The 23,320-nt window shown below is 43.3% G+C and overlaps 2 protein-coding genes across 7 annotated transcripts in view; one reads left to right on the top strand and one right to left on the bottom strand.

The window, feature by feature from the left end:
- The window catches only part of UNC13B (unc-13 homolog B), a 219,448-nt gene that overhangs the window by 154,358 nt on the left and 41,770 nt on the right, over nucleotides 1-23,320 (top strand). The window contains exon 1 of one of the 6 annotated variants that reach the window (XM_042243294.2): nucleotides 1,680-13,102. The exons of the other annotated variants lie outside the window; for them this stretch is intronic. Coding sequence (XP_042099228.1) covers nucleotides 10,825-13,102 — 2,278 coding nt within the window. The 5' untranslated portion in view covers nucleotides 1,680-10,824. Of the gene's footprint in view, nucleotides 1-1,679; nucleotides 13,103-23,320 lie in introns of those variants that run through there. 6 annotated transcript variants of the gene reach the window in all.
- LOC105607745 (small ribosomal subunit protein eS26-like) lies at nucleotides 7,251-8,593 on the bottom strand. Its single transcript, XM_060410771.1, has 2 exons — nucleotides 8,589-8,593; nucleotides 7,251-7,709 (listed from the first exon to the last, which is right to left on the bottom strand). The coding sequence occupies exons 1-2, from the start codon at nucleotides 8,591-8,593 to the stop codon at nucleotides 7,337-7,339; spliced, it is 378 nt and encodes a 125-aa protein (XP_060266754.1). The 3' UTR covers nucleotides 7,251-7,336.

The following is a 23,320-nucleotide window of genomic DNA, read 5'->3' as shown; positions in this document are numbered from 1 at the left end:
AATTTAAAAGCTTGTTTTATCTACTGTATAGGGCTGCTGTTCTGTAATGACAGATTCCAAGGTAGCCCCCATAGACTGCCTGCTTCCTGGCCAGCAGGGCCTCATTTTGTTGTGCATGGTCATGAGGAAAGTTGCAGGGCAACAGAAGTAGGAAGGCTTGAGAGCCTGGTTTGGGCATAATGGGTGAATCCAGTCTGCCCACCTGCTGTTAACCTGAGGAGGAGGAGATTATTTTATTAGATTAGGCTCAGAGGAGGTAGAATAGGAATGGCTTCACTGGATTGTTACTGGCTGACTAGGCACTATTTTGAGAAGAATTCTGAGGTTCTCTGGGCTCAAACAGTGTTTTTCCTGTCCTGTGGTTGCAGAGTAGAAAGAGGTATCATGTGTTTCACGTTTTTGTCATTAATGCTCCAGGGCTTCAAGGGTCCCTGGATTATGCTTGGCATTGTGTTGCAGTGAACAACTTGAGTGCTCTTTGAAGGTAAGGTAATTTCCTGATGAAATTTAACTGGAATTTCCTGATAATTCCACTAGAATTGTTGAATTATTTGGAATTAGGGCCATGTGAGAACCACCTGACTAGCAAGTCTCCAGGGAGGTGAGGCTGCCACTGGCAAAGGTCCAGGAAATTTGGGACTGTGAGACCAGGGTCCTAAACCTTATGCACTTTAGATCAACATGATATTACTTTAGGTATATTGTTCAGTCACTTGGTCATGTCCGACTCTTTGCAAACCCATGGACTACAGCACACCAAGCCTCCCTGTCCTTCACCATCTCCCGTAACTTGCTCAAACTCATGTCCATTGAGTCAGTGATGCCATTGAACCATCTCATCCTCTGTCGCCCCCTTCTCCTCCTGCCTTTAGTCTTTCCCAACATCAGGGTCTTTTCCACTTTAGGTTAGCTAGTTTCTAATTTAGGTTAGTTAGTTCCTGATTCTAGATTCCAAAACAATCTGTGGTCCTGACTTCTGCAGTAGAGCGGGCCTTCCTCAGCCCACCTTGTTTCTCTACTTCTGTCTAATCATTGCCTTGGCATAGCCTAAGGGAGTTCTTGTTTTCTGGTTGGTTCTTTTGCTGTGGCCATTCAGAAGAACTAGACTAGGTACCTACTTTGAGAACGTGGTGTTGTTTGATGTTAACTGCCCTTGGGACTTTACTTGTTCTCCAGCTTTGCCAAAGGCACACACAGATTATATACATAGAAAACCAAAACTAAAAAGCAACCAAACAAAAAAACCTAGAGCTTATCTCAGTAGAAGGGACAACTCCTTTTGTATTATGCTTTGACTGTTTTTGCTGTGTTCTGTCTTCCCTCTGAGGCTGGGATCTCCTCCGAGCATAGGGCTCTGTCTTCTGTCTCTCTGTATCCTCTAGCCCAGACATGAGCGAGGTGGATAGGCAGAGGAAAAGAAAGGAGGGGGAGAAGAGGTGGGGGGAAGAAATGGGGGAGGGGAGAGAGTAACATCTATATTTAGGGAGAGGGAGAGACACTCACGGAGGGTGTGTGAGTGAGCTTGCTGGTGAGGTCTGTGTGTGCGTGAGTGTGCTGGGAAAGGGGGTGTGTGCGCCGGGAACGTGTGAGGAGGGCTGGTGCCCTATGGGAGGTTGCAGGCAGGAAGCAGCTGGAGAGGAGGAGGAGCAGCAGCAGGAGCAGTAGCTGCCCTGCTTTCTGTCTCTGTCTCAAAGCCCGGAATCGATTGAGTTAGAATTCCACGTCCAGTCAAAGTTTGGCTGCTATAACCTTCAGCAGGCTGGTCGTCAGTATCCCCCCCTCAGCAGAGAGGTGTGGACCAGATTGGATTTCTAGATTTGCAGCCAGCAAGACTCCTGCCCAGCCCATCACTGAGGGAATTTCTCTGCCGGGTATTGTTCCTACCTTCAACTTTGCACCAAGGAGCCAGCCAGCTGGGTGCAGCCGGGAATAATTGCTCCTCAGCTCTCTGTTTATTGGGTGGGCAAGCAGCTGTGCTGTGGCTTACAAAGTTCATCCTGTGGCTTCTCTGTCAAACCAAGGAGTGCTTCTGAATGGATTTCCTTTTAGAGACAGCACTTGCATTCTAAAACTTGAGAATTTGTGGTTCTCATGTGTTTTTTTCCCCCCTTTTCATTTCTTTAACTCTTATTTTGATTGCAGCAGCAAGGTAAGTGGTGTTGAGTGTATGACTGACTCTGAATGAGAAGCAGGGACAAAAGCAAAGCATTTGTGGGTGGAATATGGAACAGCTACATTAATTACATAACTGCATGAGCCAACTTGCTGGTGGGGGGTCATTATAAGGAGTGGAAAACAGCATACTCAGCACTGAAGGTAGAATCTTCACGTGCACGTGTTTATATGCTGATAACCTGACTGTCCATTCCTCCTTGAAACTCTCCTGTATGTATATAAATACCATCCACCCTTTTGTATATATGCATACCTATATACGAAGAATCTATATCTCTCTCTTGATATGTTCATATGTTTATAAATAACCTGTCCGTTCCTCTCTTGTGTGTTACATATATATATATATATATAGAGAGAGAACTCATTCATTCACCTTACATAAATATACACAAGCCATCTTTCCTTTCATGTGCATGCATATATATGTTCTTTTATATCATACATGTATGCATATACCTGCATAACCTTCCTATTTTTGGATATGCCTATGTATATTCAGAAACCTTTCCATTTTTCCAACATGTGAGAGTGTGTTTAAGTGTCTATACTGTGCTTCTGTCTAATGTGAGTATTAATTCATCCTCGTGTTTTTACTCTCTATATACAAAAGTCATCTTGAGTTTTCTCAGATTTAAATGTGGACACACATGGGTAACAGATAATATGTCCACTTGTGTCATGCTTGTAAGATGAAAAAAGCACTAACTTTGTAAATTGAGGACCCTGTTTTAAATCCCAGCTCTACTCAGTGACCTTGGTCAAGTCATTAAAACCCTCTGAACTTTATTTTCCTCATTTATGAAATCAGAATAGTAATTCTTACCTCTTACCTCACAGAATTATTGTGATGATAAAATGGGAACCTTATAAACTGTAAAATTTTAAACAATTTTACTACTGCCGTGTTTCCCTCTAATGTGAGTTGTGTAGGATTGCATACCTTTGACCCAGCTGCATTGAGACTACCTACGCTCTGTCCGTGAGAGGTCTCTAAGTCTTCCCTGCGAAGGTGTAGCTTCTGTTGAAGTTACCGTATTTTTCTTGTAAGTTTGCCCATAGTATTGGACCTAAGCTACACGGAGTTGCATGGTCTCTAGAAAGAATCAGGTTGAGAAAAGGGTCTCATTCCCTGCAGGTTTGGGCCTTTGTTCTTTGTAGCCTTGGGGAGGATCAAGCCCGACACCAAATGAAAATATGCTGCTTGGAGCTAGGATCCGAGTGAGCAGGTTAAAGGGAGAGTGAAAGAACAGAACATTCTACTGCCCCTGAGATGACAGTCTCTTCTTGGCAGTGAGCATCCACTGCCAGGTTTTAAGGGTTCTCCAGAGTGTCCCCTGCCCTACTTCTAAAACTATGCAATTCAGTGTAGTAGCCACCAGCCACATGCGGTTGTTGAGTGCTTGAAGAGTGGCTAGTTTAAACTGAGATGTGCTGTAAATAGAAGATACATACCAGAGTTCAAGGACTCAGTATGAAAAACAGAATGCCTACATGTGATGATATTTTTAGATTGATTTTGTGTTGAAAGAATAATATCTTGGGTAATGGGTGAAATAAAATAATTAAAATTAATTTTACTTATTTCTTTTAATTTGTGCAGCCACTAGAAATGTTTAAAATTATATATGTGGCTCACATTCTATTTCTGTTGAACAGTGTGGTTCTAGACCCACCATCAGCACAAGGATGAAAGCAGCTCTTCCAGCTAGAGGGCAAGTGGAAGCCCCATGACAGCATCCCTGGGGAAGACACACAGGGTCTCTTTCTACCAGTCTTGTATTCTGGAGAGATACCAGCTAACTGACAGTCTGGCAGAGGCTGGTGCTGCCAGTACTCTGTTTATTTGTACTGAATGAGTGCCCCCCCACACCAAATTGTGAGCAAGTATATTTGGGGAGAAGTTTCCAGCTTAGTTTTACAATGGAAGGGGATTGTAAGCCATCAGCCTGTAAGAAAATGTAGAACTCAAAGGCAGTATGTTTTTGTGGGGACAGAAATGGACTAGGAAGCAGAACACTTGGATTCTAAATCATTTCTGCCATCACTTACTTATCCCTTCCATGGCACTGAGCTCTCACTGTGTGCTGGGCTATATGCTTGGCATAGTAATGCCCTGTGCTATGCATTAGGAATTAAAACACAAACAAGGCCCATTTTTCAATGTAATGGAGTTCACACTCACTTAAGCAAGAGCCCCTCCCACTTAGGTGTCTGCCAAAGTAAAATAGATTAACAACAAGAGTGTCATTCTAGGTCAAGTATTACAAACTTGGGTAATTGGGCTTTTGAGAAGCCTGTATATTCACTGTTCTGCCTAAAGCCTTTCAAATTTAAAATTCAGAAAAATGTGTGATAGCCAAACAAAACTAGCCCATAGGCTAGATCATAATGTGAGATTCCAGGCCTTGATAAACTGTAAAGAACTCTTCCAACTCTAGCATTTTTTGCTTTTGTGTCCTGGATCCATTTATTATAATGGCAAGATTTATTTTGTTTTAGTTTGAGCATCATATATGCCAGGCACTGTGTACTAAGGCTGCAGCAATGAACAAAACAGAGTCCTTGCTCACATTCTAGGATAGAAGTTGGGGAGAAAGACAGATGATAAGCAGACAGATATATGATCTATCAGGTGGTAGTATCAATAAGTTCTGTGAAGAAACTAGAGCAGAGCGAAAGGATAAAGAATGTGGGGGTGCCGGGGGTGGATAGAGTGTTCAGGGGCTAGATTCCTACTCACAAGCCATCTTCAGTTTACTCACAAGAGTCTTAGGTAGTAAAGAAAAAGAGAACATGATGAGTGCTTAAGAAAAAAGTTGTTCTGTTATTTGATAGAAATGGTAAGACAGACTTTATTCAGGGGGGCTATTATTCTGCAGTACGGTAAGGGGAGAAAGATTGAGCCCAACTGAATACAAGTGATAATTTTTAGCCAAGGAACAGGGTGAGGGTCAGTGGATGGAAAATGACTAAGAGGAAGCATCAGGGGAAGAGAGGCATCTGGTTAAATGGACTTGACAGGGTTTTTGCTGGCATCAGGCCAGGGTGAGGGATAAGGAATTTGGTCTGATATCAAAGGTGGGGAATTTTCACTAAACTGACCTGGTGAGATGCTTGCTAAAATTGGACTAAACAGAGTCCAAGGACAGGGGCCTAGTCACAAAGAGGGCTCAAAGGAGCCTGACTCAAGTTTGGGCAAAGAGTCTTTGTCAAGAGCATCCGAGTCTAGGTACATATGTATTTGTTTTAGGGTTTGTTAGACTCTTCTGTATAATAAACCCTGGTAGTGCTGGCAGGGCACCCTGGGAAGGGCACAGAATACCCAGCTCTCCTGACTGCTATTCAGTCTTCATTCTGGGGTCTTGATGTGCCAACCCTCAGAAGGCAGCATCCTTTTCCATGCTGCTGTACACCCCCTGAGGGTCTGTCTCCCTTCTTGGATACAGTGCTTGAAGTTTTCTGTCCTTTACTGTGTTCGGCTTCCGGCCAATAAATGGAGGGCCTCCTGAGGCAGGTGAGGAGGGGGGCAACTGCAGTACAGGGACCTTTGTTGTTGTTCAGTAGCTAAATCGCGTTGGACTCTTTGCAGCCCCGTGGACTGAGTGTGCCAGGTTTCCCTGTCTTTCACTATCTCCCGGAATTTGTTCAAACTCAGGGACCTTGCTACACATTTGAGGAGCATTCTTCGTTCCCTTTGGCTAATCTCAGCCTTTATACCTTGTGACTCTGATCATTGTGTCTGACAAGATTCTCTGTGAGCATTGATAATTTCTCAAAGATTAACATCATAAGAGTACCCCTATCTGCCTTGGTCCTAGAAATTCATTTCCCATCATATTAGCCATACAGCATTATTGGTAAATGGCCCAGGAATGATCTGACTTCCGTGGGTGATATGGGAGAGATAGGTAGGAGACTCAGAGCTCTTGGCTTTTGCCTTCTGTGCTTGTTTCACACAGAATGAGAGGCTGCTTGATATATGTGCAGAGAGTCCTGGCCTATTCCCAGAGGTCTCCCCTTTGTTTCCTCCAAGCCAAGATTTGGGTCAGAAGCAATTTTACAAGGAATACTCGCATTCCTAATGACATTTATTTGATAAGGCAGAGAGAGATGAAAGAACCAGGCATTTCAGAAAGCCGAGAGCTTTTTTTTCTTGACTCTTTGTGGCAGGCTGGTGCTGATGCAGTGTGATATAAGGGATCTCCTCCCGGACATTGTTCTCAGCTTTCCATCATTGAAACTTTGTTCCTTTTGATTAATTCATTTTGTTTTGGTATGTTCCTTTTTCAAAAGCAGGTATTCCTTGAAAGGGCCACCTTATTCTTCCCAGCCTTAGGCATTCCTTAGGAAAAGACTACAGAAAGATATCATTTTCAAGGGTGTATGTATGAAGTTTGGAGAGTTGACTTGAGTGGATAGGCCAAGCGGATAGGACAGCATGACAGCACTATATACCTCGAAGGAAACTAGAGGGCTGGCTTTGAGCTGGTTGGGCCCCAAGGCCTCCTTATGCCTTTCCAGTTCAAGTATTACTTCTTTTCTCCCCCCCCGAGTATTACTTCTTCTTGGTGGCCTTTCCTGTCCTGCTTTTGCTGGACTTCCCATCAACTTCCCATTCCCCACCCTGGAATTAGGTGCTCGCTTTTCTATTACAACTTCTATTATAACATGTATCACTTTGTGATAGTTTATTTGCCTAACTCTGTTTCCAAACTTTAATATATTAGAGAACAGGAACTATCTTATATTCCTAGCACGTAGCTTAGTGCCTAGCACATTGGTTGAATTGATTTAAAGATCAACTGTTTTACTCACACTTTGGCCCCAGTTATCCCATTCCTGTGGACAGAAGTAGCAAAGAAAGGCTGAAGAAGGAGGGGGCCTTGAGCTGGATATCCTGGCTCTTCTGGTTGCCCTTTCAGCCCATCCTGTCTCCTGGTATCCTATGGTGTTCTGAGCAGAGTGATTGGTTAATCCTCTGGGCATCACAGTGAGCTCTGTCCCGTTTCCTAAATAGGTGGACGACTGGGTGGCTTTGGTGCCTTTACAGAACCCATATCCCTAGGAGGTGATTCTTTTTTTTTTTTTTTTTATAATTTCCATTTTATTGTCTTTTCAGAGACACCAATATTTCTTCAGTCTTTAAGGACTTGGATCCTTACATGGGCTTTGGTGGAGGACGTGGGGCAGCACCCGCAGGTCTAAATCGGGGTGGAGGTGTTTGGTCCTTACGGGCTTCCCGAGAGCGATTCCTGACTACCTTGCTGTGAATGGCACAACTCACGCAGTAATGTAGTTTCACATACAGCTTGGGAAGCACGTAGGCGTCGAAAACACTCGCTTCAGAAATGTCCCTGACGGCTGCCGCCTCTACGATGTTCCAAATGACGAACTTCTTAATGGCCTTATCCTTGGGCACGCATCGGGCACAGTTGGTGCAGCGAATAGGCTGCACGTGGCCGCAGCCCTTTTTGGCATGACCATTGTTCGTTCTTTTCTTGGTCACCTTGGAAGCGCCGAGGCGAGAGAGGCTAGGAGGTGATTCTTAAGTTCAGAGTTCACCTGGGAGCTGTGGCTACCAATTCAGAAGAAGGTTTAGAGGGTTTTGTTTGTTTAGTATGAACATAAGCATCTTTGTTTGAGCCCAGGAGGAGCTACTCTGGGAGCTCTAGCTGGAAAATGTATTAAATAGGGAAGCAGGCAGCTCTGCCTTTAGACCTTCAAGATACCACAGGAAAAGGCTCTGGATGGCAGCGGCTGTGCCATTGGTCCCCTGTGTGGCTGGCCAGCCGGTGGTGTAGGCACTGCACTCTTGGACCTGGCAAGACTGTCCAGGAAGTTAGGCCAGGCCCACCTGGAATACTGATCTGATGGGTAGAAGTAGATAGGCCCAAAGTTAACCTGGCCTGCACTGAAGCAATAACAGGACAGTCAGCTTCAGTGTTGTTCCTGGAAAACTGCCTCTAGGCTGGAGTGGGGCCAGCTGTGGAGGGCCTGGCAGTGCGTTCTGGGCCGTACCAGCATTAGAAAGGAAGACTCGGCCCATGCAGCTTCCTTGTGCTTTCAGGCTGCCTGAGGGAGGGTGGCAAGCATCCTGTCACCTGAATGAAATGTTGGGAGTGAATATTTTGCTCTTCCCTTTTCTTACCTTAAAAAGAAAACTTCTAGAAGAAAGACTGACAAAAAGGCACACTGTAATGGTTGTCATCCAGGCCTTGCTGCAGACCGTTAGAAGACACTGGGAAGACTAGGGGTCTGGGGCTGGGATAGAAGTCATGGTTCGCTCAAATCATACTATTTAGGCAGCTGCACATTAGGCTTAGACACTGGTCTCCCTGCATCTTTGTTTCAGGGTCTTGCCACGTCAGTAATAATAACTGTGCTCCGCTGCTGTACAGCTTACCAATTACCTCATTTTATAAGATCTCCATGATGAGCTCCCCCACTTTACAGATGAGGAAACTAAGGCACAGAGCGGAGAAGTGTTTAATCCAAGGTCACTGGTGAAGCAAGACTCAAACTTAATGTCTGGGGATTCTCAGCCTAGTACCACTTGCTTGTGGCGTATACACAGAGTTTCCATCTTGGTTTAGTAAACGGTCTTTCTCTTTTGAGAAGAGCTTGAAAGGCAAATTGCCAGCTCTAGTCCATCAGGCTGGGGACATGGTTTAAAGCTAATACCGAGCACCAAGACCAAATCAGGGTATCCAGACCTTGCACCTTAGGGAGAAAAGAGGAGTGGCTTTGGAAATGTAGATTTTGTTCTTTTGGAAGGAGAGAAGTAAGAATTTGACTCATTCCCGGAATTGGGGGCTTTGATGGCTAGGCAACTGGATCTCTAAACCTGAGACTCAGGAGTTCAGATTGTGCATGTATTGTCTGTCTGTCTGTGTATCTGTCTCTCTCTCTCACACACACACACATACACACACACAGAGACTAGGCTGAGTAAACCACATTATGGGTATGGCTGATCCTGACCCCTTGAAACATTGAAATAAAGCAGTAATGCTTAAAAAGCAGTAATTAGGCCTCTCGAATGCCTCACAGGATGGTTAAGAGTTCTTAAATGAAGAGTTCCTTGATGAAGTAAGAGTTTTTACATGAACTAGAGAGAAGGGAAGAATGAAAAGGAAATTAATCTAGTCTCTTGATTCTTGGCCTAGTTATTTCCAGTAAAAGAGGTCAGCTTCATCTTTATTTCAAGTCTTGGGACTTGTTCTTCTGGTTCTTCGTAGTCTGGAGAAGTCCAGTGCTTTTAATTTTCAGACCCACAGACTCTAGTTGGTGGTCTTCCCGACAAATGATTGCTGTGGGAGCAGTCAGCTTGTGTTCTTCACAGACAGGTTTCACTTTCTAGGGTTAACTTGAGTTAGGAGGAGGCAGGGGTGTTAGAAGATATAGAAATCTAGGTCAGATCTAGAAAATAGAGAAACCATCTCCAGTTGAAGAACGGGAAGGATAGCATGTCTCCCACCAACCTATTTGAGCCATCCCCAGCTGACCTAGCAGAGCCAGAGTACTGGCAGTCCCGTGCACTCCTGGGCTCTCTGCTTCACGCTTTGTCCTTTCCACTCTGCTCCTTCCCTACATTCTGCATTTTTCCAGTAAAAAGGGAATGGATTCCCACCCCACGCCCCACCCCCCAGAAGGTAATAGTCATCTCTATAAGTTACAGTCACCGGTAGCTTAGTATTTAGGGGCAAGACTGGTGGCAGGTCTTTTTTCACCTTTTTGGAGAACAGCAGAGCACCCTGCAACCCTCTCCAATGTACTCCAACTCCTTACCTGCCACGTGTATTGTTCTCTCCAGGCAATTCAGCGGGTTAGAGCAGCACTCTGTTACTCCAGCAGTAAACAGACAGGAAATCACTTTCATGTCATGGTCCTCTCTCCAAGTTGCTGTCACTAAGCAGGGGGAAAACACTTTGTGCTATAAGCATAGGCAGGAGCAAACCTTTAAGTAGCTGAGTCTTCACCAGGACAACAAACTGGAGGGGAAAAAAAAGAAACATTCCATGTCTTATCTGTTACTTGTGTGTGTGATTTGAGGTTTGGTGGTTAAACATCTGTGTGTTCGTTGCTGAGCCTCATGTTGAATTTGTAAAGGTTCAGTCTCTGTCGAGTTCATCCCACCTGTTTCCCAGGAGTCTGTTTCAATCCTGATGCCTTTGGCATCAGCCCTTGCTCACAACACAAGGGCTTGATCTGATTTTACATCAAAACTCTGATGGGAAGCCAAGGAGAGAGAGAGAAGTGACTGCCTGTAACCTTTAAAGCTAGCCTTGGGAGGCAGGTCACTGTTGACTCCTAGAGTGTTAGAAGGTAATGTTCTTATTCCTGCTTGACGGCTTGATTCATATTACCATGCTGCCTTCTGATCCAAGCACACTATTTTCCTTTTTTGCTAGCTGCAGGGTAAGAGTCAAACCAGGATCCAGGGACATGTGCCAGGTTTGAGACCACACATGGGACCATTCCAGGCATCACTGTGGGCCAAGCCCCAGGCATCAGCCATCAATAATTGCTAAAAATAGACGGAAAAGAGCAGGTCAGGATATTGCCTTCTAACACAATCTCTATTGATCGTCCTGACCAGAAACAAGAGGAACAAGCTTGAGAATCCCTCAGACCCTGAGGGAGAAAATGAAGCGATTGTTGCAAGAGTCAGAGGAAGAAATCATGGTCACCTTGGGATCCTCCTCCAGGCTTTCCCCAGATAAAAAGGCAGAGACTCTGTGTGGCATCAAGAGCAAGTCCTCAGGCCCTGCCGGAACCTTGCCAGAGGACAGCTTCCCACCCCCTCACTGTGGGCCTGTAGCCTCCGCCATTGGTGGGGATACAGATGGGGGCCTGGCCCAGCGTTGCAGCTTTGGGCAGCAGGCCAGCAGCCAGCTTCCTCTGGGCTCCACAGCCTGTGTTTCAGGGTCTGCCTCTCAGGACCTCTCATCTGCCAGCATCACCACAAGCTGTCCAGAGCCCTCAGAGAGGGATCAAGCCAAGCCCCTCTTGTCCAGAGGCCTTGGCCAAGGCTGTCGCCATGAACAGCAAGAACCTTTGGGGGATGTAGTGGACTACATCATCAGAGAACTGCAGGGCATCAGCCGTCTCCAAACTGAGATTGCTGAGTTGCGGCAGCACTTGAGCCAAGTCCGAGGTTCAGTGGATGAGGTCTCTAGCTGTGTAGATTCAGTTCTGAGTGAAATAGAAGGCTTGCATGTGGGCAGCAGTTCCCTGGCCAAAGGGTGTGTGGGGGGAAAGGCCCAGGAGCCCCATGTGGACAGACCCAGCGAGGAAGCCATTCTGTATCTGTATGGACTTCCTGAACAAGATGGGGAAAATACCATGGAGCTGGCTCACAACTTCCTGGCCAAGCACATGTATGTTAATGGCATGCAGTGCAATAGGTTCATTAAAGAGGCTTACCGAGCTGGCAGAGCCCCAGCTCCCAGGCCTACTGTTGTGAAGCTTGCCCATCTAGAGCATAGGGACCTCATATTGCAGAAATCTATCCTCTTGCAGAGTTTAGGGGTCCGGATCACCACCAGAGAAGAACCAAGCCAGCCACCGTGCTCTAAGAATCCCCCAAAGGGGTCTCTCTCATCTTTGGAACAACAACTCCAGCATCATAATTTGAATTCTTTACACCTGAATGAGCCAGTTTTTCAGGTGGAAACAGGGGACAGAGGACCAATAACAGGAGCACATCAAATGAGGGCTCAGAATCAACACAGAGAACCCCAGACCCCTGAAGAGCAAGGCCTTTGCTTCCCACCCAAGAATGATTTGGCAAAGCCAAGCAATGAGTCTAAGCCAGGGGGTGAAGTCAGAGGAACATTAGGAAACCCCCAGATTCTCAGGGGCTCCTGCAATGAATTGACAGGAGGAGAAGCTTCTTTGTCTACCCTCCATCAATGTGAGGAACTTTCCCTAGTGTTAATCTCAGAAGAGGAGGATTCTGGGAAATCCCAGGTTTTCAAACAGTGTAACCAAGGACTTGAAGCATATAAAACAGCAAAAACAGAAAACAACTGCAGTGACAAAAGTGAGACTGGCAGTTGCCTATCACTGTCTGGGTTGCTGAAGACAGAGGACAAACTCCTGGCCTGTGAAGCTGGGTTGGATATTCTGAGCTCAAAGCAGCTAGAGGACCTCTTGACAGACAAGTCCAGAAGGTTTGCAACTCTGAGCTGTGACAGCCTAATGGAGGAAATCAGCATTGGGCCCGAGACTTTCAATGACCTGGTTCATATTGACTTGAATGAGGAGGAGGAACATTCCGCTCAGGTCCTCAAAGATGTCTTGGAAAAGTCCTCTCGCCTGGGTGGCTCGCAAGAGGATGAAGATGTAGAGATCAAGTTTTACACAAGTAAACTGGGCCGAGCAATTGACCACTTTCGTTCAGCTTTGCAGGGAGTGTTTCAGAAGCTGGAGAACAGTGGGTCCATCACCCCTGAGGACCTTGAAAGTATTGAGAGTGGCTCCCGGTCCGAAAACAGTGATAGACTTCTTGGCACAGTGAGTTCAGAGGGTGCTCAGGATTTCTCACTAGGGAGCCCCGGGAGTCAGGGGAGTGAGAGCATACTCAGCGTGGTGTCTGGTGGAGTGGGCATCTCTGCCCAGGGAGACCAGACCTCTCAGGATCCCAGCAACTCCTCTCTGGCTTCCAGTAACTTGCCTCTTGCATATTCATCGCCAGGGTTTGCTCTGGCTCCGTGTCTGGGAAGTGAAAGTTGTTCCAGGCCTGAATCTCCCAAACAGGGCAGACTAAGCCTAGAGCAAGTGTGCACAGAGACCATCTACCTCAGCAGATGCATCAGCAATTTTAAAGATGTTCTAAGAGAGAAAAGACTGAGGCAGAAAAAACTTATACACGAGCTAGTACAGAAGACAGACCATCTCTCAGTAGAAGACACGCACCCAGGTATTTCACGTCTCTGGTGAATGGGTTTGGAGCTGGCTGGGTGTGACCTGCATCAGGCCAGCATGAGATCCAACTTGGTGGTGAGCTTCACAAGATGATGGGGGAGGTTCACATCTTCAATCAGTCTCAATTATTGGGGTATAGATTTGTAAGTTGATCCTGTGGGAATTGAAGTGACAGAATTGAAAAGCAACAGAAAAAGAGTTCTTATCCATAGGGAGCTCCCAGTTTATTGGCAAGAGCTTTAGAAAGTACCTTTTCAAAAGAGGAAAAGCATTTGAGCAAAAATAGTTTATAGCTGCAGAACTTTAGGCTATCCTGGTGTAAAGTAGGTGTGGGGTAGGAGGCAGGAATGGGGGAAAGAGGCATGTTTCTCATAGAAGCTAAGATGCTGATGCAATCCTGTGTTGCATTTTAAAATTATTCTCCATGAGCTTCTTGCTGAGATAAGATTGCCATTTCTACAACAGCTGATGGGGCTTCTCCACCTTGTGGGCCACTGTGGGAATTTCCCTTATCCTGACCTGTCTCCTTCCCAGTACTGGAGTTGACAGTACAGAACCTTAGTTCTAACTCGGAGCTGTCCAGAAACTTCTTGCAGCGCTGACCCTGCCCAAGAGCCTGACTCTGCTCCCCACTGGTCATATTCCCTTTCTTCCATCTCCAGTTAAAGGCTGCTTACCTAACATTTAGACAATGAAATGGTTTTTGGCTACAAAAATTGAGAAAAGTCTTTTCTGGGCAGCATGGAGATGACATGTAGCTTTAAAATTACCTCTCCCAATCAAAATTATAATAAATTTATCCAAAGAGCATATGCTTTATTCATCTAATTTTAAATGTAAATGAGGTTGTCCTCTTATGCATATAACCTGATTAATCTTTCTAAGGCAAGATTAAAATTATGAAACATATTGTGTTGGCAAAGATGTGAGAGAACAGGTACTCATCTATTGCTGGTGGCATGGGAGTGGAAATTGGTATAACCTCTGAGGAAGGCAACATTCATCAGAATGGTGTATGCCCTTTGAGGCCTAGCACTGCTTCCAAGAATATATCCTGCAGGTACATTTTCACATGTAGAAGGGACATCTGTTCAAGGCTATTTCTGAGGTATTGTTTTTAATAGTGAAGATTGAAAACAACCTAAATATTCTTAAGAAAGCCTGGTTAAATAACTTACTGGGACATCCAAACAATGAAATGCAGTACCATGCAGCTGTAAAAAGAAAGAGGTACCTCTTTGCTGAAAGGGAAAGATACATTGACATATTTCAGAAAACAAGGTGCAGAACAGTATGTGTAAGATGCCTTGTTGTTGTTTAGGCTCTAAGTCGTATCAGACTCTTGCAACCCCATGGACTATCAGGCTCCTCTGTCCATGGGATTCTCCAGGCAAGAATAATGGAGTGGATTGCCATTTCCTACTCCAGGGGAATTCCTGACTCAGGAATCAAGCCCATGTCTTCTGCATTAGCAGGCTGATTTTTTTTTTTTTTAAACCACTGAGCCACTAGGGAAGCCCATACATTTGCATAAAAAGGAGAGATGAAGAATACATATACAAACGCATAGTGTTTGTTTGTATATATGTATAGAATATTTAACAAAGGAGTTCCCTAGTGACCTAGTGGTTAGGATTCTGGGCTTTCATTGCTGTCACCCAGGATCAGTCCCTGGCCAGAGAACTGAGATCTTGCAAGCCACATGGCATGGCCAAAAAACAACAATAACAACCCAGTTAACCAACCAAACAAAAAACCACTAAGATACGTAAGAAACTGGTTATAGGATTGCCGGTGGGAAAAGGTATTAGGTAAAAAACTAGAGAAATGAGATTCTTTTTTACTGTATATACTTTTTTCTAATTTTTAGAATTTGAATCATGAATATGTCATTGTAAAACTAAACTGAAAAATTAAAATCATGTTCCTTTCAAATATCCCTAGAGCTACTGTTTATACCCTATCAAGAAGTCTCAATTTCTTCACTTGGCATTCAAGGCCACTACACCTGGTCTCTAGTTTACATTTCCAGGCTTATCTTCTCTTGTCCCACGGTCCTCCACCTGGGAGGAATCTTCTGTCTCACAAATTCACCTTGTACTTTGTTTTCAGCATATCACATATACATGCTTCCTTCTAGCTTGAGGTGTTATGTTTGCCACATCAACCTAGGAAAATTTACTCAGTTCTTCAACATACAGCCAAAGTTTCACCTCCTCCAGGAAGCTTTCTATAATTCCTCAGATAGAAGGGGTTTTGGTCTTTGTTTAACTTTGCAGCCCCTTTTCTTTCTTCCTGGGCACTTAGAAATTTTTATATTGGATTGGCCAAAAAGATCATTCAGGTTTTTTCCATAACATGTTACAGAAAAATCCAAATGAACTTTTTGGCCAACTGTTTCTACTGCAGCAACAGTAGAAACAACTCTGTGGTGGGAGTCAATGTTAGCCTGAGGATCCAGAACTCTGGGGCTCAGTTCTTCAAGTTGCAGTGTTTCTCTTCTGGGCTGACATCCTACTGCACCATGCAGGAACTTATGACAGCAGCAGAAATAATGAGAAGGAGGTGTTCTGAAACACCAGTAAGAGATCAAGCCAGAATTCTGGGTGCTTTCTAAGATCCACTCTGGTCTGTGGGCTACAGGTGGGATGGTAGAGAGGCTGTCGGGCAGTGGCAGCATCCCTTCAGTGCTAGATCCAGCCTGACTCCAGCACCATTCATCAAAGCACAAGCAGTAGAGCAAGGTAAATGAGCACACAGGCAGGCCTCTGGCCAACACTCTCTGGCTGTAGAGTCCACGAGAGAAGCCACGCCAACCTGGTAAACTGATTCAATACAACAGTGACTGCTACCACAAGAAAGATTTGAAAAAGCTCTCTTCACTGCTCTGCTTGGGACCTTTTACAGTCTAAGCTTACTCAGACCAATGTTTTCAAAACTGACCAATGTTGTAGCACGTATGGGTGCTTCATTTCTTTTTGTGGCTGAATAATATTCCATTATATGGAAATAGTACATTTTGTTCATACATTGATCAGTTGATGGACATTTTGTTGTGCCTTTTTTTTTTTTTACCACGTTTTTGGCTATTATGAATAATGTTGCTGTTTTCGTGTGGACATATATTCTGATTCTCTTGTGTATATACCTAGAAATGGAACACTGGGTCATATGGTAACTGTTTCACATATTTTTGGAACTTCTAGACTGTTTACCACTGTGGTTGCACCATTTTGGATTTCTGCCAGCAGTGTATGCAAGTTCAAATTTCTCCACATCCTAGCCATTCTGTTTTTACTAGAGCCATCCTAGCGAGTGTGACTGGTATCTTCTAGCTTTGATGTTCATTTCTCTAGTGGTTAATGACGTTAAAACATCTTTTCATATGCTTATTGGCCATTTTTATATTTTCTTTGAAGAAATGTCTATTTAAATCCTTTATCCATTTTTAAATTGAGTTGTTTGTCTTTTTCTGTTGAGTTGTAAGAGTTGTTTATATGTTCTGGACATCAGTTCAGTTCAGTCGCTCAGTCATGTCCAACTCTTTGTGACCCCCTGGACTACAGCATGCCAGGCTTCCCTGTCTATTACCAACCCCTGGAGCTTGCTCAAACTCGTACATTAAGTCATTGATGCCATCCAACCATCTCATCCTCTGTTGTCCCTTTCCTCCCGCCTTCAATCTTTCCCAGCATCAGGGTCTTTTCCAATGAGTCAGTTCTTCACATCAGGTAGCCAAAGTATTGGAGTTTCAGCTTCAGTATCAGTCCTTTCAATGAATATTCAGGACTGATCTCCTTTAGGATGGACTGGTTTGATCTCCTTTCAGTCCAAGGGATTCTCAAGAGTCTTCTCCAACACCACAGTTCAAAAGCATCAATTCTTTGGCCCTCAGCTTTCCTTATAGTCCAGCTCTAACATCCATACATGACTACTAGAAAAACTATAGCTTTGACTAGACAGACCTTTGTTGGCAAAGTAATGTCTCTGCTTTTTAATGTGCTGTCTATGTTGGTCATAGCTTTTCTTCCAAGGAGCAAGCATCTTTTAATTTCATGGCTGCAGTCACCATCTGCAGTGATTTTGGAGCCAAAAAAAATAAAGTCTGTCACTGTTTCCCTTGTTGCTCCATCTATTTGCCAAGGAGTGATGGGACCGGATGATCTTAGTTTTTTGAATGTTGAATTTTAGGCCAGTTTTTTCACTCTCCTCTTTCACTTTCATCAAGAGGCTCTTTAGTCCCCCTTTACTTTCTGCCGTAGAGTGGTGTCATCTGTGTATCTGAGGTGTATCTGAGGTTATTGATATTTCTCCCAGCAATCTTGATTCCAGGTTGTGCTTCCTCCAGCCCGGCATTTTGCCTGATGTACTCTGCATATAAGTTAAATAAGCAGAGTGACAATATACAGCCTTGACATACTCCTTTCCTGACTTGGAACCAGTCTGTTGTTCCATGTCCAGTTCTAACTGTTGCTTCTTGACCTGCATACAGTTTTCTTGGCAGGCAGGTCAGGTGGTCTGGTATTCCCATTTCTTAAACAATTTTCCACAGTTTGTCATGATCTACACAGTCAAAGGCTTTGATATAGTCAATAAAGCAAAAGTAGATATTTTTGTGGAACTCTCTTGCTTTTTCGATAATCCAACAGATGTTGGCAATTTGATCTGTTTCCTCTGCCTTTTCTAAATCCAGCTTGAACATCTGGAAGTTCTCATTGCATGTACTGTTGAAGCCTGGCTTGGAGAATTTTGAGCATTACCTTGCTTGCACATGAAATGAGTACAGTTGTGCAGTAGTTTAACATTCTTTGGGATTGCAATGAAAACTGACCTTTTCTAGTCCTGTGGCCACTGCTGAATTTTCTAAATTTGCTGGCATATTGAGTGAAGCAATTTCACAGCAGCATCTTTTAGGATTTGAAATAGCTCAACTGAAATGCCATCACCTCCACTAGCTTTGTTCATAGTGATGCTTCCTAAAGCCCATTTGACTTTGCATTCCAGGATGTCTGGCTCTAGGTGAGTGATCACACTGTCATGGTTATCTAGGTTGTGAAGATCTTTTTGTATAGTTCTTTGTGTATTCTTGCCACCTCTTAATACCTTCTGCTTCTGTTAGGTCCATACCATTTCTGTCCTTTATTGTGTCCATCTTTGCAAGAGATGTTCCCTCGGTATCTCAAATTTTCTTGAAAAGATCTCTAGTCTTTCCCATTCTGTTGTTTTCCTCTATTTCTTTGCATTGATCGCTAAGGAAGGCTTTCTTATCTCTCGTTGTTATTCTTTGGAACTCTGCATTCAAATGGGTATATCTTTCCTTTTCTCCTTTGCCTTTCGCTTCTCTTCTTTTCACAGCTATTTGTAAGGCCTTTTCAGACAACCATTTTGCCTTTTTGCATTTTCTTTTTCTTGGGAATGGATGGTCTTGATCCCTGCCTCCTATACAGAGTCACGAACCTCCGTCCCTAGTTCTTCAGGCACTCTGTCAATCAGATCTAATCCCTTGAATCGATTTGTTACTTCCACTGTATAATCATAAGGGTCCAGATAATAATGACATAAGGACATAGGTCCAGATAATTTGTAAATATTTTCCCCCAATTTGTTGGTTGTCTTTTTACTTTCTTTATGGTGTGCTTTGAAACATAAATGTTTTATTTTTCAAAAAAATTGTTGTAATATAAAAAATATAAAATTTAACATTTTAGCCATTTAAAATTCATTCACATGACCATCCCATGTGGTCATCACCACCATCTAATCCCCAGAACTTTTTCCGTTTTCCCTAGCTGAAACTCTGTACCTGTTAAATTAACTCCCTGTTCTCTCCTCCCCTCAGCCATTGGCAGTCGCCATTGTACTTTCTGTCTCTCTAAATTTGACTGCTCCAGGTACCTCATATAAGTGTATTTGCACAATATTTGTTCTTTTTTGACTGGCTCATTTCACTTGACATAATGTCTTTAAAGTTCACCGTGTTGTAGCATATATCAGAATTTCCTGCCTTTCTAAGGGTGAATGACATTCCATTGTATATCCATTCATCCATCAGTGGACACTTGGGTTTCTTCTACGTTTTGGCTATTGTGAATAATGCTGCTATAAATAGGGGGGTACAAATACCTGTTGAAGTTCTTGCTTTCATTTCTTTTGGGTATATATGCAGGAGTGGCATTGTTGGATCATATGGTAATCCTGATCTTTTTTTGAGGCATTGCTGTGTTGTTTTCTACAGCAGCTGTCATTGCACATTCCTAACAATAGTGCACATAGGTTCTAGTTTTTTGACATCCTTGCTAAATAACATTTGTTATTTCCTGGTTGGCTTTGTTTGGTTTGCCATCGTAATATGGGTATCAGAGCACAAAAGTTTTAAATTTTGAATGAGTTCTATTTATCTATTCTCGTGTTGATTTTGCTTTTGGTTTTATAGCTAAACCATTGTCTAATCCAAGGTCACAAAAATTTACTCCTACTTTTTTTCCCTAAATGTTTCATAGTTTTATTTAGTGCTTATATTTAGGTCTGTGATTCATTTTGAGTTAATTTTTGTGAATGGTGTGAGACAGGGGTCCAGCTTCCTTCTTGAGCATGTGTATGTCTAGTTATCTCAGCACCATTTATGAAAAATAATATTCTTTATCTGTTGAATGGTCAAAATCAACTGGCCATAAATGTAGGAGTTTACTTCTGGACTACCAGTTCTAGTCCATTAATCTTTAGTCTATTTTTATGCCTCAATTTCTTTCTTTCCTTTTTTTTTTTTTTTTGGACATGTGTGATGTGGGATTCTTAGTTCTCTGACCTGGAGATTGAACCTGCATCCCGTATAATGGAATTGCAGTCTTAACCACTGGGCCACTAGGGTAGTCCCTAGATTCCTTCTTTTTGAAATACTTTCTTCACTTGGCTTCCAGAATACCTCTCTGTCTTGTATCTCCTCCAACATTATTGACTGTTTCTTCTGGAGTCATTTTTGCTACTCCCGCCTTATCTTCCCACCCTTGTAGTACCTCCCAATTCAATCCTGACCACTATTTTTTATTTATACTCACTTCCTAGATAATCTCTTTCAGTCTCATGATTTTCATAAGCATTCCCAGATTGATATCTGGCCCAGATATCTTCTAGGAATACCAGATTCCACATATACTTAACACCCACATTTCCGTGTGAATAGACATCTCAGATTAGACATACTCAATCTGAATATATGGTAAACCCTGCCAAACCTACTTTCCCTATAGTCTTCCTTACCAGTAAATGGCAACTCCATTCTTGCAGCTAGCTGCTCAGACCCAAATCCATAAGTCATTCTTTTTTAAAAAAAAAAAAAAAAAAAGCACATTGTTTTGTTTTTTATTTGCTTGTTTGTTTTCGGCTGTGCTGGGTCTTAGTTGCGGCATGTGGGATCTAGTTCCCTGACCAGGGATTGACCCTGGGCCCCCTGCATTGGCGTGGAGTCTTAAACACTGCACCACCGGGGGAGTCCCCATAGAGTCAATCTTGACTTCTGTTTCTTTTATAAGCCGTATCCAATCAGTTATTAAATTCCACCTGCTTTGCCTTTCAAACATATTCCAAACCTTAGCACTAACATCTCAGTATCAGTCACCGCTTTCTCTCGCCTAGATGATAGTGGCAGTCTTGCTGATCTCCTGGCTTCTGCCCCTGTCCATCTGCAGTCTATTCTCCCCAGCCATAGTAATCCGCATAAAAGACAAGTCAGATCATATCACTTCTCTGTTCAGAACCTTCTGGTGATTTTTTCTGTCTCACTCAGAATGAAAGCCAAAGTGCTTAGGAGGGCCCTATTTGAAATGATCCTCTAAGGCAGACTTGTTCCTTCACACCAGCTATGCTGTCACCTCAGACTTCACACTTGCTGTATGTTCTGACTGGAATACTTTTCTCTTTGCACTCTGAATAGCTTCTTTACTAATTTTTCTTCATATCTCTGCTTAGATGTTCTTTTAGCGATGAGGCCTCCTGACAATCATTTATAAACTTTTCATAGTATAACATCACCACTGGGGACAATATCTTTTCCCCTTACCTGGATTTTTCAGCTAAGTCCCTATCATCTGTGATCAGTTCAGTCACTCAGTCGTGTCCGACTCTTTGTGACCCCATGAGCTGCAGCACACCAGGCCTCCCTGTCCATCACCAACTCCTGGAGTTCACTCAAACTCATTCCATTGAGTCAGTGATGCCACCCAGCCATCTCCTCCTCTGTCATCCCCTTCTCCTCCTGCCCACAATCCCTCCCAGCTTCAGAGTCTTTTCCAGTGAGTCAGCTCTTCCCATCAGATTACAGTATACATAGTTCCAGATTCTGGAACCAGAGTACCTGTTTCAAATTTTGACTTTGCCACTTGCTGTGACTTCAGGCAAGTTTCTGAACATCTCTGTGATCTTCATTTTAATCAATAGAAAAATGGAGATTATAACAGTATTTACTCAGTAGAGTTGTTGTGAGATGTAAATGAGCTTACTCAAATAAAATGCCAGATAACTATTGTGTTCACTTGGTGTTCGCAGCTGTCATCATCTTCACCATCATTATTAATTGTCTGTTCCTCCTACTAGAATAGAAGCTTCTTAAGATCACAGTTCACTGCTCTAGAACCATGAGAACAGCACCTAATGTGAAGTAGGTTCTCAGTGAGTATTTAAGGAATGGAAGTTGTGGTACATATATACAATGAAATATTACTCAGCCATAAAAGGAACACATTTGAGTCCGTTCTGGTGAGGTGGATGAACCTATAACAGAGCCTGTTACACAGAGTAAAGTAAGTCAGAAAGAGGAAAACAAATATCTATGTATTAATGCTTATATATGGACTCTAGACGGAGAAGGCAATGGCACCCTACTCCAGTACTCTTGCCTGGAAAATCCCATGGATGGAGGAGCCTGGTAGGCTGCAGTCCATGGGGTCGCTAAGGTTCGGACACGACTGAGTGATTTCACTTTCACTTTTTACTTTCATGCATTGGAGAAGGAAATGGGCAACCCACTCCAATGTTCTTGCCTGGAGAATCCCAGGGACGGGGAAGCCTGTCTATGGGGTCACACAGAGTCGGACATGACTGAAGTGACTTAGCAGCTTAGCAGCATGGACTCTAGAAAAATGGTACTGATGAACTTATTTGCAGGGCAGGAATAGAGGCTCAGACACAGAGAACAGACCTGTGGCCACAGCAGGGAAAGGAGAGGGTGGCATGGATTGAGAAAGTAGCATTGACATACATACATTACCATGTGTAAAACAGATAGCTAATGAGAAGTTGTTGTATAACACAGGGAGCTCAACCTGGTGCTCTGAGACAGCCTAGAGGGGTGGGATGAGGTAGGAGGGAGGTCCAAGAGTGAGGGGACATATATACTTATGGCTGATTCATGCTGATGTATGACAGAAACCAGCACAATGTTGTAAAGCAATTATCCTCCAATTAAAAATAAATAAAAATTTTTAAAAAGAAATGAATCCTCACAATAACTCTGGGCAATCGCTAGTCTTATCTTCTTTTTAAAGATAAGGAAATGCAGGCTCAGATAAGTTGAGTGCCTCAAATCTTTGACTCCTAAGTAATGGAGTTAAGATTGTTTTAACAGTGAGGAAGTGTGTCTTTTCCTTATCAGATGGACTGTCTGGAAGAGTGAGATTATTCTTAGGGATCAGGAATTTTCCTGCAAAGCAGGTGTTATATAGACATGTATCACTTAAACTGAAAACTAAATCTGAATGGAAAAATCCTAAGGCATTTTAAGAAGTTAGGAGGCACAAAGTGTTTGATTCCTAACAAGAAAAGATGTTTTTAAGTTATTAATAAGAAAATGTTCGGCCAGTGGTTGGGACAAACTGAAGGGACTAGTACAATAGTTCTTTGGGGTCTGGAAAATGGTACAGGCTAAGAGGCCCATCTTTTCTCTTAGGCAAGACACATGTCCTTAGAAGGCTGTTGTTTTCTAAGTTCTGAAATTTCAAGTTCCTTTTACTACATAAAAACGCCAGATGTGCTAAACCCTCAGACTACAAAGGTGAAATAAAATATATATATAATTCTTCCTCTCAAGAAATTCACAATATGCAAAGAGAGACTTTTATACAGACAATTAACAATGAAACATACTGACAACAAACTGTCATAGAAGTGTATACACAAAAGTGTGTGTACCACGGACACATAGTAGAGAAGCACCTAATTC

The sequence above is a fragment of the Ovis aries genome, chromosome 2 (assembly GCF_016772045.2).
Source record: "Ovis aries strain OAR_USU_Benz2616 breed Rambouillet chromosome 2, ARS-UI_Ramb_v3.0, whole genome shotgun sequence".
In the NCBI taxonomy this organism is placed as follows: Eukaryota; Metazoa; Chordata; class Mammalia; order Artiodactyla; family Bovidae; genus Ovis; species Ovis aries.
This window is presented reverse-complemented; position numbering and strand designations above follow the sequence as displayed.